The 14800-nt window shown below is 40.1% G+C and overlaps 1 protein-coding gene across 1 annotated transcript in view; it reads right to left on the reverse strand.

Moving 5' to 3' along the window:
- The window catches only part of LOC120796111 (sodium/potassium/calcium exchanger 3-like), a 122702-nt gene that overhangs the window by 12230 nt on the left and 95672 nt on the right, over positions 1-14800 (reverse strand). The window contains exons 3-13 of the mRNA XM_040138501.1: positions 12540-12616; positions 9641-9715; positions 7080-7164; positions 6276-6379; positions 5526-5600; positions 5291-5316; positions 5144-5197; positions 4598-4725; positions 4148-4308; positions 2524-2764; positions 607-773 (exon numbers count right to left, since the gene is read on the reverse strand). Coding sequence (XP_039994435.1) covers positions 607-773; positions 2524-2764; positions 4148-4308; positions 4598-4725; positions 5144-5197; positions 5291-5316; positions 5526-5600; positions 6276-6379; positions 7080-7164; positions 9641-9715; positions 12540-12616 — 1193 coding nt within the window. The remainder of the gene's footprint in view (positions 1-606; positions 774-2523; positions 2765-4147; positions 4309-4597; positions 4726-5143; positions 5198-5290; positions 5317-5525; positions 5601-6275; positions 6380-7079; positions 7165-9640; positions 9716-12539; positions 12617-14800) is intronic.

The following is a 14800-nucleotide window of genomic DNA, read 5'->3' on the forward strand; positions in this document are numbered from 1 at the left end:
ATGTCTCTAAAGTTGTTTTTTTTAGTAGACAATTCTGGTAAATGCTTGTAGTAAACAAAAGAGGCAAATACCATCGAAAAGACATGGTAGAGACTAGACTACAGCAGTGGTGGTGATAAACAATGCAGCGGAGGTAGTTTTAGCTTACCAGCTGCTGCTTTCTTGTAAGCTGCAATCCCAATTCACACTTTTAATGTTTTTTAGCATTCCTCATGGGCATAAATTAATATAATAACACTAATCTTGATTTTGTATGCAGTCTCTTCCCATCATCTCTTTTGTCTGCATTTGTCAGTATGTTTCTAAATTGCCCTTATTTTCATCAATGTACTTCCTCTACCAGAAGCAGACCTTCTCCCTGCTCTAGTTTGGTCTTTTTTTCATTCCATGTGAGTCAATTTTCTCATCCTTGTTTATTTGGCTAAAGGGTACATTATTAATTCCACATTATTTTACTGCTAGAGATATAAAAAAGTTCTGGCAATTATAATTAACTTAAAAATAATATAATTACACAGGCTACGGCAGAATAACATATCACTGACAAAAGTGTTTTTTGAAATGTCTGTCTGTTTGCCCTCCACTGTTTTTCTTCCCATCTCTCACCATCCAGACCATGATGTAGGAGAAGGCGGCAATCCAAAGCGTGGAGGAGATGAAAGACAGCATGAACCAGTTCTCCCAGTGAGGCATGGAGCAATTGGGGACAGTGAAGTACAGCAGCAGGCACAGAGGCCAGGCCAGCAGCCACTTTAGCTTGTTAAACACACCCACTGCAAATACACAGGTCATGATACAGTGTTACACTGTGCCTATACTGAGACACATGGATTTAATGAAGAGGGAGGAAGGGTAAAAAGACTTATTATGATTATTATGTCGTCTCATACTATAAATATCATTTGACATTGACAGTAAACACTGCTGTGCATCCTTAAGAATAATTTGCTGTCTAGCAAGTTTATTTCTGACTACATATGTAGTCAGTATGAAATGTGGATACACTACATTTACACTTCCTTGTTTATGTGATCAACTGTATCCATGAGTGCATTTGAATTTTATGTACCTGTATCTTGTGCATTTTTGCAGGGTGTATACCGCTTAAAACTGGTAACTCTTATAATGTTGTGGTCGATTGGTGTACAGTACAGTACTTTCAAAAAGGCAAACCTGCAGGAATAAGATTAATCATATGAGGGTAGAATTTATAAACTGATGAAAATGGATAAATTACTAAACACTGAAAGATACACAGCAAGCAGAGCTGTGGTTCTGCTTTTGGAGTGTTACTCACATGATTCATGTCTTTATCTAAACAAGACAAAGATTACCAGCAATTTATTTGTTTCACTTTTTGTGATTAAATTTCTTTGTTTCACCCGTTTAAATACATATGTAGTACGACATTATGAAAAGCTTTTAGCAGTGTTTGAAAGATTTGGTTAGGAATGCACTGATAGATGGAGACCGATGCTCTGGTTGACAAGTGCATCAGAGTCTGGTGGTGAGGTGGAAACTCAAGCAGTGTGTGAAAATGAAAGCTAGCTGGGATACATATTTTGTACGCGACTTTCAGTTTAATTCAACAACCTGTAAATGCATTTTGGGAAAAATGATTGTCCTGCTGTACTAAAAACCAATACTACTATTGACAGTGGTTTTAAAACCTCTGAAAACAGACTTATTTGATGGCCCCAAATGTTCACACCTACAAATCGTAACTATAAAGACCAAACATCAAAGGAATTTTTCGAAACTGTGGAGAATATGCTTATTCTCCTTCTTTGCAATCTTATGTCTGTTGGTTAAGTAAGGAGCTTGAGACAGGATATTTACAAATACTGGAAGCAGGAGAAAAACTGTTACCCTGGCTCTGTGCAAAGTTCAAAAATATGACCACTAACATCACTAAAGCTCAGTGATTGCATATTCTGTTTGTTTTACCTGCATAAATAAAATTGTAAAAACTACATTTTTTTGTGTTAGGGAGAGTTGCAGGGTGGAGCTACTTCTTGGCAAACAACAGCTGGACACAGTGTGCAGTGTACTGGAATCTTGTTACAGTGAGGTTTCCGGGTTTGTTAGAGTTGTCCTTGTGCTAAAACCTGTGCTCACTCACCATATCTGACAATCCCTCAAGAAACATTTATTGCATGTAACTGCCCCTAAAACCACCAGTTGTTTTGTTTACAATTCTGTTTTCGTACAGATTAAAAACCCAAGATACAAGTATGTTAATTAGTGAGCTTGTGTTCATAGGCATATTTTTGAACTTTGGAGAGAGCTAAACTAGCTGTCATCCCCTGCTTCCAGTCTTAATGCTGAACTAGGCTAATTGCGTCCCGTCTCCAGCTCTGAACTTAACACAGAGACATAAGAGTGGTATTGGTTTTCCAATTTCTCTTGGAAAGAAAGCAAGTAAGTGTAGTTCCAAAAATGCTGAACTGTTCCTTTAAACAAAGGTGACACAAAATAAATGGATGTAAACACATTCTACATGGATCCACCTCCAGTTGGTACCTGGGCATTGGAAGGGTACAAAGGGTCCCTCTCCATCCTCTTCTTCTTCCTCTTCGTCATTCTCGTTGTTCTCATTGTCCTCGTTTTCCGTCTCATTGCCCACCTCTCGGTCATCGTGGTGAATGAGGACACCCCTCTCTGCCCCAGACAGCCCGTTTTCTATGCCCCGCCTACTTCCTCCTTTCACTGGAACATCAGAGTCACCGTTGGTCAAAGTCCGTGTGTTGATTAAACGTTGCCTCTGTATGATGAACACACATCCATGCACATTCATACACAAAAACCCAAAAGCAGGAGGGGTTAAGCACATATTTCACTGATCAAAATAGCCTGATCCCACCTTAAATACTAAATTTCATTCGTATATACATTTCTACATTTTATGACTGCTCATATTAATTTCATTTTAAGAATTATGTGACATATGGATATACAGTATACACAAAGGGAATCAACTTCATTTTGTCTTTAAAATTTAAGAAAATGATCAAAATCAGTTTTAGTCCAGTCTAAGTGACATCTGAGCACGCACAGGCCACAGAGGCACAAACAGCAAACTTGCTCTAGAAACTGTAGTTTACATGACAGACAATGTTTTTGTTAAAAATGGTTTAAAAGAGTAAAAGGTGTGGTATGCTTCAAAAAGTTTTTTTTGGGTTTGCCAAATTATGTCTGAAACCCCATCCTCCTACACATTTTCAACATTGAAATTTGGGGAGATGCATTTGATATTTTTTGATAATTCTTGTATGTGTCTGAAACCAACAATCTGACGAGTACATTCACTTCACGCATTATTTAAACTCCTTCTTTTAGGCTCTTGTTTTTCATTCTTTATACATACTGTATTTATCTGTTACTTTTTGTGTAAACAAAAGTGCAACACCAAGAATGCTTTTGAGAAGAGACTATTATCCCCATTTGTGCACTGTTATCCCAATTTAAAAATGATCAGATGTCCCCCCTGTGACAGATTACACAGGGGTGCGGGGGGGATCCTTGTCCTTGACAATAACAAACTGTACATTACAAAGACAGAAAAACAGCATTCTTACAGGTTAATGCACAGACATGGGGTGCCCCAGTGAAACCAAAACATAGAAAACACATTTTTCTTACTAGATATCTTACTTTCTATATTTCTTCCCCTTTGGGTTCAGATTTTTTTTCTCAAAACTCAGCGCATAAAAGTTCATCAGAAGAGCAGATCTGTTTGAGACTTAGATGTCAAGTGGACTTAGGGCAAGTAATGCACAGAAAGGTATTTTTGCTGCAATTGCTTCAATTACAGGGATTCAAAGATTTTATGTGATTTGCATTAGTAAACTAGCAAATTAGATGAAATAACACTTTTCGACCAAGTGTCTATATCACGTTTTGACTAGTCATTGAGAACTGTACGATAATAGAATAAAATAAATTGCTGGTAATCTTTGTCTTGTTTAGATTGCCTGGCATCTTCAATGTTCAAGCTGCTTGGCAGCACCAGATTACCTCGTTAAAGAGGTTGTCTGACTCGCTGTTCCTTCTAAGAAAAACACACTGCAGTCTCTTTCAAATTAGAAATGGGAGCAATCTTTTTTTCTCTTTTTTCCATCAAAAGTGCACCTGTGTGTGTCCTTACCTCAGTGATGAGCATTCGTGAGGCCATGGTGAGGCGGGTTCTGGGGGAGAAGTGGCTGGTGATCATGATCCTCATGCCGGCCTCGGAGAAGGACAGCTGATGGGGATACGCTGACAGCATCTCATCCACCATCAGCACAGAGGGCTTCCTGTGGTGGTTTGCTGTAAGACACACACACACACACGACCACTAACAAACACGCCCATGCATTCTACACCATGTAATTTCTAAACAAGAATTTAATGACAACAGAGATGTCTCCATCATCTTAAGGAGACTGTAAGATGTGTTTGAAAGCACTGAACAAAGCTAGTAAATGGACCTTGAGTTGAGATTTTTATGATTACTCAGGTTAAAGAGCGAACAGGCATTTCAGCACCTGTATTATTGTAATATAATGTGACATACAGTACAAACATTAGGATAGCTCCAAATTGGACAAAAGTGTACCTTTCTTCAATAGAACAGCTGTAGCATCACAGCCATCATCTAGTTCAGCCTTACTGGCTGCTCCGTTCCTCAAACTGGACGAGCTCTTCTTCCTCCTCTCCAGAAAACGAACAACATGGGAATTCAACCTGGAACAGACATTGTGTAATCCAGTTGACAATCAACACTTCTAACCATGTTAGAACCAAAATTTTAGCCATTGTGGAAGTCTGATAATCCATTCTGACCCATGTGATTATGAAAAATCATGCACTCAATGGATATACTGCAGAGCTTGAGTACAAATGACAATGCATTTCCAGTACTTGCTTCACAATGAAAACCGCTTTGAATTAGTTCAAACCTAACTCTAGGAGAGCATTCTGATTGGTTAAAAATTAACAATAGTACACTGAAATACTTTGACAGATTGCTCACAAGCAACAAGTTGGGTACCCTTGTTTTAAAGTGTCATTAGTTTGATAAAATCAATAAACATCAATCCTTTAAGAAAAGTCATAATGTGTTTTAACTTTGTTATCAAAACTTAAGGCTAATCATACTTACTTCATGATCAAAATGTAGACAAAATACATCAGTATCAGCGTGAGAGCTTCCCACCTGGAAAACATAATTTACCATGTGTATTAATTTATAAATTTTCATTTGTAGGTGTTAGTCAACGTAATCAATACTTCTATAAATAGGACTTACCAAACCACTTTTTCGTCATATATGAACTTTAGAAAGGAAGGGAAAAATGACAGAAAAGTGAAAAATCATAGCCTTGAGCATGTGTATCTGTACAGCTGTTGAAAACATTCATTGTATTTCCATGAGGCACATTTATACTTTACTCTAACCTTACTTCAGGATGAACATCATCCATCTAAAAAGTATTTGCAGCATTTATATGATTGTATATATGTTTGATCAAGCTGGTCCTTACCACTATTAGAGCAGAGATAGACAGTGTGTAGTAGCTAGAGTCTCTGAGCAGAGGCCAGCAGGAAAGACGAATTGTCTGGGAGACAGGCACACACATAGACAGAAGGAGTGAAACGATGCTAAAACATGCAGACACTGAACTACAATTTTTGTCCTGTTGAGTAACACATCCCACTATGTACTCACTGCTGTGCACTACTAACAAGATAAACCAACCTCTCTGAGTGTGTGTGTGTGTGTGTATGTCTGTTTGGGATTTATGTAACTTGTAATCTAAATAGGAAAAAAAAAATCTTTCAAGTATGTTTCTCTTTTCCTTGTGGGATTATAGCAGTGAACAGGACAGCTTTCACTTTCTACTGCACAGACTATTGCTGCAAAATAAATGCTAGTGATGACACTGTTGTTTTCAATCACTGTTTTTAATGTGAACACATCAACTTAGGCATAATGCAAAATATTTCAGACTTGCTTGAGGCAGAAAATGAAACATAAATATATATTTTTAAGAATAAACATTGCCAGAGACTTGGCACAACATCTGTCTTTCCACATATGTTTTACATACATGTATAAAGTGGCCTTAATTTGTTTACTTGGTGCTTTTACTTTCATTGTTCTCATGGATGAATTCTTAATGATGCAGTGTTCAAAGCTTGATAAAAATTTGGATGGAAAAGTTGCTATCAAGATATAACAAGACTGACTGAAAAATGTGACTAAAATGTTAAGTGTGTGTTGTGTACTGTACCTGTACGGTGAATATCCCACAAACTCCAATAATGCAGAGGATGTTGAAGACGGCTGAGCCCACGATGGTGCCGACCCCGACGTCCCCTTTAGTGATGAACACTCCTATACACCAGGGACACAATAAACGATTACCACATATTGATTAATCCTGTTTGGTTTGGATTTTTTGTTGACTTTGAAATAGTTCTGAGATGTAAGTTTAGTCAAAGAGCCAGCTGATCCACAATGTTTTGCCTCTATGATTGCTATATTAGCCCTGCTAATGGTAATGGAGTGATAATCAGTTAGCATTTACAATTAACTGTAACCTCAAGCAGAGTTCCCTAACTTTTGGGTACTCTGCCCAAAATAGTGTTCAATATTGTTTACTTTTTCTATTCATAATTCTTTCTATCTTAAGTTCACAAAATAAAAAGTAGCAGTGCATTAATTTGAAGAAATGCTCATTTTTAAAATGTGTGTTTGCTGCTGGGGTTGTATTTATTTTGTTTCACTTCAAAAATCATCAAAATGTGTAATTTGCCTAGGGGTACCCAAACTTTTGAATACAACTGTATACGACACAGTGTTTGATTACTCTGTAGTATTTTAAACTACTGTAGATCTGTGTATTTTCTCATTTTCATTCATTTAGCTAAAGTTACATATGGAAAGATAAAGTTATGTTAGTTCAGTCTTATCACAGAAAATCTGACTTTTGGTCACATTAACTTGGTTTGTGGTTAACAAATTTCCCTCAAAAGATGTGTGATTGTATGTATGCAAATGTATGTTTGTGTTCATGTCTGTGTGTGCTTCTAACCAATGACAGAGGTGAACAGTTCAGGAGCTGAACTGCCTGCTGCCATGAAGGTCGCTCCTGCAACATCCTCACTCAGATGAAGACGCTGATGGAGTACAAAGGAAGAAAGAAAGAAAGGAACAAAAGGAAAAAGGACAGAAAAAGAAAGAAAGAAAGTTATCCATTCATAACAGTTCTGGAATACACCTTCAGTAGCTACTTGGACACGTCATCAGTGATAAACCTGGGGTCATAGGGTGTCTTTAATCATCAGACACCCCCGTCTGGGCGAACCAGCCGGAGGTGATCAGTCCCCCACTACTCCACGGATCCGCCCTCCGGATCCACAGCCACCATGAGGCCTTTTCAGAAGCCTCAAGGATGTTCTTGATGGCTCTTCTGCACTGCAGTCCTCTAACTCCAAGGAGCTTGAGAGTTCACTGTAACGACTGACCAGCAAAGCCCAGGCATCCAACTTCAACCGGCTCACTGTGGGCTCTCCAGCCATTGCTCCTGCACTCTATCACCAGCTCTGTGTATTTAGCCCTTTTGCGCTCGTTCGCCTCTTCAATCCGGTCTTCCCAGTGGGCAATAAGTTCCAGCAGGACCACTCGCTTTGTAGACTCCAATGTTAACACCGTGTCAGGGTGGAGTGAAGTGGTTGAAATGTTCTCTGGGAACTTCAGCTGCCTTCCCAGGTTGACTCGGAAATGCCAGTCCTGTGCAGTGGCAAGAAGCCCTCCCAAGGAACTAGGCCGATGTTGTGCCTTCCCCCCAGATCTGATGAAGTTGACTCTTACTGTTTTGAATCACTGTGCTGATTATATCAGCCAAAGACCTTAGAACTTGGTCATGGCGCCAGCGGTATCACCCATCCCCCAATGCCTTCGGGCAGCAACTGAGGATATGCTCCAAGGTGCCTCTCTTCTGGCGCAGTTGGCATGCTGGAGTGTCTGCCACGCCCCAGCAATGCAGATTGGCCGTGCTTGGGAGAATGTCATAGACTGAATGGATGAGAAACTTGATGCGCAATGGTTCGGCCCTCCAGAGCTCTGACCAGGTGATCTCACGCTGTTCTGCATGCTCCCACCTAGTCCAGGCGCCTTGTTTGTACATGTTTGTACCATCTCGCTGCACTGCTCTTCCTCAACTTCTGCTCATATCTCATCCCTAACCATTTGACGCTTCTCCCTCCCACGGGCTTTGTCGTAGCGAGGTTTGGGAAAACTGCTGAGTCCTGCCCTTCCAACTGCCACATTGCTGACCAAAATGCTGTGCCGCAGCCGTGCCTCCACTCTATCAACAGCTTCCTGTGCCTGCCACTTCTTCGTGGTCTTTACGAGGAAGCCTGCCGAGGCTACTTTAGCATCAGAGGAATATCGGTACATCATGATCTCCCTGGCTCGAGTGACCTTGAATTCCTCTGACAAGCCACTGATGGGGAGTTGCAGCTTGGTGGAATGCCCATACAGGGCAATGCTGTATAGGGACCGAGGGAGCCCCAACCACCTCCAGAGAAACTGGCTGATGGATCTCTCTAGTGCCTCCACTGTTGTCATAGGCACCTTGTAGACTAAAAGGGGCCAGAGTAACCTTGGCAGAACTCCATGTTGGTACATCCAGGCTTTGAACTTTCCTGGAAGTCCTGACCTGTCGATTGCATTGGGCCAGGTTGTCAAATCGCTCCTGGTTTGTTGAAGTGCAGCTGTATCCTTCAAAGAACTGTCGACGATTTTCCCCAGGCACTTGACCAGTCATTCTGTCACCGTTGGAATCCATGTCCCTCCATAGGTAAAGCGGAATCGGTCGACCACTCTTCCCTTCTTCAGGACCGGAGACCTGTACTTGGCTGGTATGAAACTCATCCTTGCCCATAAGATGAGTTGTCCGAGCCCTTGAAGGGGCCATCTGCACCCAGGAACAGATGTTGCTGTCAGATCTTGAGATCCTGCCAGTTTGGAAGTGCGCCTATGTTTATTATGAGGGTGCACATAGTCTGGAGTTTCTGGTCAGCATCTCCTGTTGATGTCACATCTAGGATCTTGTTTACATCCTCATCCAACTGGAGCCACTCCTTGTTAGCGGCAGGCCACTTCACCCGACGCCGTTCTGACTTCCTGCTTTGTGGGGGGACTTGTGTTGCTTGGAGGTTCCTCCTCCTTGGGTTGACTCCGGGCCTGGCTCCTCCTTCGTCTGATCAGGTTCTGCAGCCAGCACTTCAGAACCTGTAGTACTAGCTACCACTCCTGCGCGTTGCTCCACTTGTTCCCGCCTCAAGCAGGCCATATTAGCCTGATGGATCTTCAGACCTGTCAGGTTTTTGGACACCTTGCCACAAATACAGACTGCACTCATAGTCTGTTTGCTTGGGTCTTTGCCAATTAGTCCGTCTGTCTGGGATTCTCAACCCCCCCCTCGGGAATCCCTGGGGGTTTGTTTCAGAAGGGTTCTTCTTGCTTGGGTGCTCCCTCTCAGGAGCTGCAGTTCAAGATGCTATCCATCACAAAGCATTACTAAGCGAGTGCTTGTGTGTTAATGTAAGATCAGTAGAGGTTCAGTAATACCCTGCAGTGTTATCTTACCTCACATATCTTCTCTAGTGAGGGGACAAAGTAGTCGTCACACACCAAGGCCAGGGCATAGAACATGTAGACGGCCTGCAGGGTTCAAACCACACACGCACAAAGACCGGTGAGGAACAACACATAAATTCAAGCTCTCTTGTGGGATATTTCAAGCCCTCTCCGGGGCCCTCTAGTGGCCAGAAATTTTGTGTACAATTGGCCAGTATGTTCTCTGAGGTAGCAGGTTACTGTCTAATTTATATATTAAATCGATTTATATACTGTATATCACTTTAAAATCTGAGTTGCAAATTAAGTGAGTCAGGAGTCAGTTCTCACATTGAGCAAATCCCCATTAATCACCTGTTTTATGACATACAGTATCTATCTGTCCCTTAGCAAAGGCACCTCAGCAGCTTCTTTCCATTTGAGAAGATTTCAGTCATTTAAACAATATTTATTTTATTATTTTCTAAAATCATTGCGTGTATTTTCCATCTCCTGGATTTGATGTTACTGGACTACTCTCTCCCATCGGACTGTATAATAATAATTTCCTGGAGCCAATCCCAACTGACATTGGGCGAGTTGACAGGTCATCAGTCTATCACAGGACCAACATATATAGACAAACAACCATTTACACTCAAATTTACACCTACAGGCAGTTTAGATCACCAATAACCTGCATGGGAGGAAGCCGAAGTACCCAGAGGAGACCCAGACAGTGGAGAACATGCAAACTCCGGCCGGCCAGCTGGCAGGTTCAAACCCAGAACCTTCTCTCTGCACTCTGGGCATGTTAGCTGTTAAAAATGCTTAAAGGTCAGTTCACACAAATTGCCCAAACACACACACACACATCACACAAACACACACACACACACACACACACACACACACACACACACACACACACACACACACACAAACACCTCTCTCTCTATATATATATATATATTTTTATTTTTTATTTTTTTTTATTATTTTATTTTTTACCAATGAAAGAGTATGAAAAATATGAACAGTTTGTTCTATGGATTAGGTTGCTATTTCCGAAAAGACAAACATGGGAAATTTGAAATTAAGGTAAATCGCTACCAATCCTGTTCTAAATAAGGGCCGGGATCTTTCTGCCATTAAGGTACATAAAGGCCCTAGCCAACATTTGAATATTTACCATAAACATATTTGAGACGGACAGCTAAAACAGCTTCACAATCACTTCAGGAGATGTTTTTATTTATAATTTATTTGTTGACATAAATATAGAATTCACAGATGAACAGATTAGGCTTCCAGTTGAATTAATGTAATTAAAGGGTATGACATAACCTCTGCTTGTAATGTAGAGGAGCTTTGGTGGCTGAATCTTTAGACAATCAGTCAGTGTATCACATAAGCGTCTGCTCAACATTTGCTAAACACTTTCTGCCCCACACTGGCAGCCAGCTTACTGTGTAGCTTCACTTTTGTTTTGTTTGTTTATATGTGTGTGTAACTCAGATGTTTCCCATTATTTACCTCAGAAATGTCAGCTATTTTATAGTGTAGAAAGGCAGAGTGGTGAGTATGACATGACTCTGTTGTAATATTAACAACATTACCATTGTGTAATTGTACATTATGGTGATAAGCTATTAGAGTAGCAGCATTTATTTGTTCAAGTTGGCCATGATTTGAATACTCTCTTTTATTTGAGGATTTACTTAGAATTTAAATTGTACATAGGTTGCAGGTTACAATTAGTTCAGCAAGAGAATGGCTGATTTATGTGTCGCACTGTCAAGTGTCACCACCTTTACTGTGGTGGCAGAGTGGTACTGTACACATACGCATTGACAGTGAAAGGAGAGATGTTCGTATTGTTGGCAGCCTACCCCCTCTGAGAAATATGTCAGTGTCAAACCACTAGTCTGAAACTGGTAATAACATAGGATTTGATAAAAGTAACAGGAACATAGCACTTCTGTCCAACCTCCACAGTCTGACAATGTGCTGTGTCAAGTAACATTAGCAAGCTTAATTAAGTCCAGCAGGATTTACTTGCTAGCTTATGTTTTAAATAATCAAACTCCATGATTGCATGATTTAATAGAAATTATGAAAAAATGAGAAGCTAGCAAGAGAAACACAATGTAGGGTGGCAGCTAATCATTGTTGTAGGAAGATTGCTCTTTTGCGGCACATGATCGGTCCTTTGTCGGCAATCTGCTTAAAATAAGATCAAAACATGAGGATTTCTTGATAATGTAGATTTAGAAAAGTAAATTTGATTTCTTGGAGCAGAGTTTTGTGGCTTTTACTTTACATTTTTGTCGTTGTCTCAGTTTGCTGTTGGAGCAGCTGATAACAGCATAGAACAGAAAAGAAGTCCAGACATCTGTAAAAACTGGGCTATATTTGTAGAAAAAGTTATGGAGATCTAGATTCTAACCTTTATTCTACTGACAGGATCTTTTGGATCTTCCACTGTACTAATGGTGGCTTGTCTACTTCTGCCTGCAGCCTATAGTCATCTATAGCTACATCATATGTGTGTGCTGTATCTGTGTACAGTATATATGGCTTTTATATTATTAGACAAAACTACAAACATGCACACTAAGTTACTGCTGCATTAAAAGCATTAAAGCAACATCTCAGCACTGATGAAGCCCTGGTAGGAGGAAATATCAGCAGTAATTATTCACCTTTTTTGAATTTTTTGAATAATTTTTCAAACAATGTTTTATTAAAGAGCTGTTTTTCTGATCTATGCTTCCCTGTGTTCTTTATCAGAGGCCTTTTCCAATATGTCTTCCAATGTAGTATAACTGATTTAAACCTACACAAATGAAAAAACCAAGGGCTACTTTGGAGACGAAGAGATTATACCAAACAAGTGTGTATATACAGTGCTGTAGGTGACACTCACACAGAGGACGTGCAGGCCCACGGCTCCTTCAGCTCGCTCCTGGTTGGTGAAGTAATCCCTGGGGAACTCATGGATTGCTGCAGAGAAAAAAACACAAATGCTACAACAGTGAAAGGAGAAAAAATATAAAAAAATCAAATATTGACTCCAGACGAAGGAGGATACCCTAAAGGTGGAATGGCTCATCAACCAAAAAAACCAAAATAAATAAATACAATCAAGGAGACAAGCATAGATACAGGCTAAGAAGCTAAGAAACAGGACATGTCACTCTTCCACAAGGGACAAAAAAAAATCGGGATAGTAGTAGTAATTTTTAAGACACTTTTTGTTGTAATGATCAACAGAAACCCACATATTTTCCAGCTCAATGCGTACATAATCAATGGATACAAGGTGAGGTTATTGTTATTAGTGAATAAATTGGTGAAGACATGTCAAATGAAAGAAGGTCAAATATTTCCTGGATTTGTAAGTTTTGAAATCACTGAGATTCATGTGAGAACATTTTCGGAGTTGTAATCTCTAAATTTCTCTTACTTTTCTATGTGAGGTTTGCTCATACAAATATTGGTGGTACTACAGACTCGTTGTATGCTGTTTGCTTCACTTGTGAATATCACCTGTGCATGAAAAGGTGCTTGTTTCTGAGACATGATCATCAGCATAATCAATGCCCCCAAACTGCAACATGAGGTAATCTGTTCTGCTTTGTTTGTAGACAAGTTTCATTCACAAAAATGTCCCCAAAAGTTAACAGAAGAACTTCACCCTGCAGAGCTTCAAGTCCTGCTGCAACAGACAAAAACATAATGGTTTGAATGCCACAGCCTATTTGAGTATTGGTACTGACCATGTGCATCCCTTTATGGCTACAGTTTACCATCTTCTAAGGGCTATTTCCAGCATGATAATGCTTGTAAAATAGGAGATTCCTTATTAAGACAGACAGTAAAAATAAACATATATACTACCATACATAGTCCAATCCAAGTCTTTCTGCTTCAGCAACTGATTTAGGATGGTTATGGAACATATGCACTGTGGGCTTTTTTTTGCACCAGTCTTCACCATCATTCTCCTCTGATGTGGTGGGTAACCCTCACCAGAAAGATTTTCACCAAGTGAAATAGGACATGAGGAGGTCTATTGAAAACAGAACAAAAGATAATTGAAATATTGTCCATGTAATTACAACAGCAATCCTTTATATGCAAATTACCTTGAAATTAGACCCTGGTATACTATAACGTCACTATTACAAACACGATTGTACAGGGTAACTACAAATGTGCATAATGATTAAAAAATGATTTGCTTTGAATCATATAATACAACGGACATCCAATATAGCATCAGGCAACAATTCACTTGGGTATTTAGCGTATTCAAAATCCCACATACCTCGCCACTTTTTTCTATTACTTCTGGGGGCTTGGTGAAAAGGATACTGGATTCTTCGTTCGTCCACTGTCTTCCTGTGCAGGGCAGTGGACGGTGTTTAGGCCGGCAGTTACAGCACTGATGGATGACACGGTAACGTTTCTGTGTGCCCACACTGACATATAGGTCGGTTATGTTTAGCTTTGATAAATCAGACTTAGTTACCTCAGCGAATGTTAGATTGTACTTTGCGACTTCTGAATACAAATTAGTGCCAGCAGAGAATGCGACATTCAGCTTTGGGGTTCTGCACAAGAAGGTCCTGGTTTCATCGTCCATATGGATAGAAGGTTTTATTTTTTTATCCCCTTGTCCACCATTGTCTCCCAAACCAAGGTGAAATGGACAGTGCAGACTCAAAAGTTTGTTGACTGTCTGCTGCAGTGCTCTCACAGTATTCTGGCTTGTTTGCATGTCTTAGTAAATTTGCCATGATTTCCATCCCTCACTCCAGTTTTTTTTTGTGATCCTTTACACACAGGTATGATACAACTGGACTCTGAGATGAATAAAAAATCTTGTTAATGAAAAAAGCCTTGGCAAAGCGACATAATACTAGTCAGTGCCAGCTTATCTGCTAAAAAGGTCACTAGCCTGGGAAATGAACTTCCTGCCTTTCTTCCATAAAAACACACCACCACCAATGGAAGCCTCAAGGAAGGTACTCATAAAAGGTGCAGCATGTGCAGGCACTGTGTGCAATCCATTCTGGTTGTTGTGGAATTGTCTGCTTTATAGCAGTAAGGCAATATAAAACCTTTTTGTCAGTTTTCCCTGGCTATATAATAGTGATCTAGTTTTAAGAAATCGGTCCATGT

This window comes from Xiphias gladius, chromosome 11 (assembly GCF_016859285.1).
Source record: "Xiphias gladius isolate SHS-SW01 ecotype Sanya breed wild chromosome 11, ASM1685928v1, whole genome shotgun sequence".
NCBI lineage: Eukaryota > Metazoa > Chordata > Actinopteri > Istiophoriformes > Xiphiidae > Xiphias > Xiphias gladius.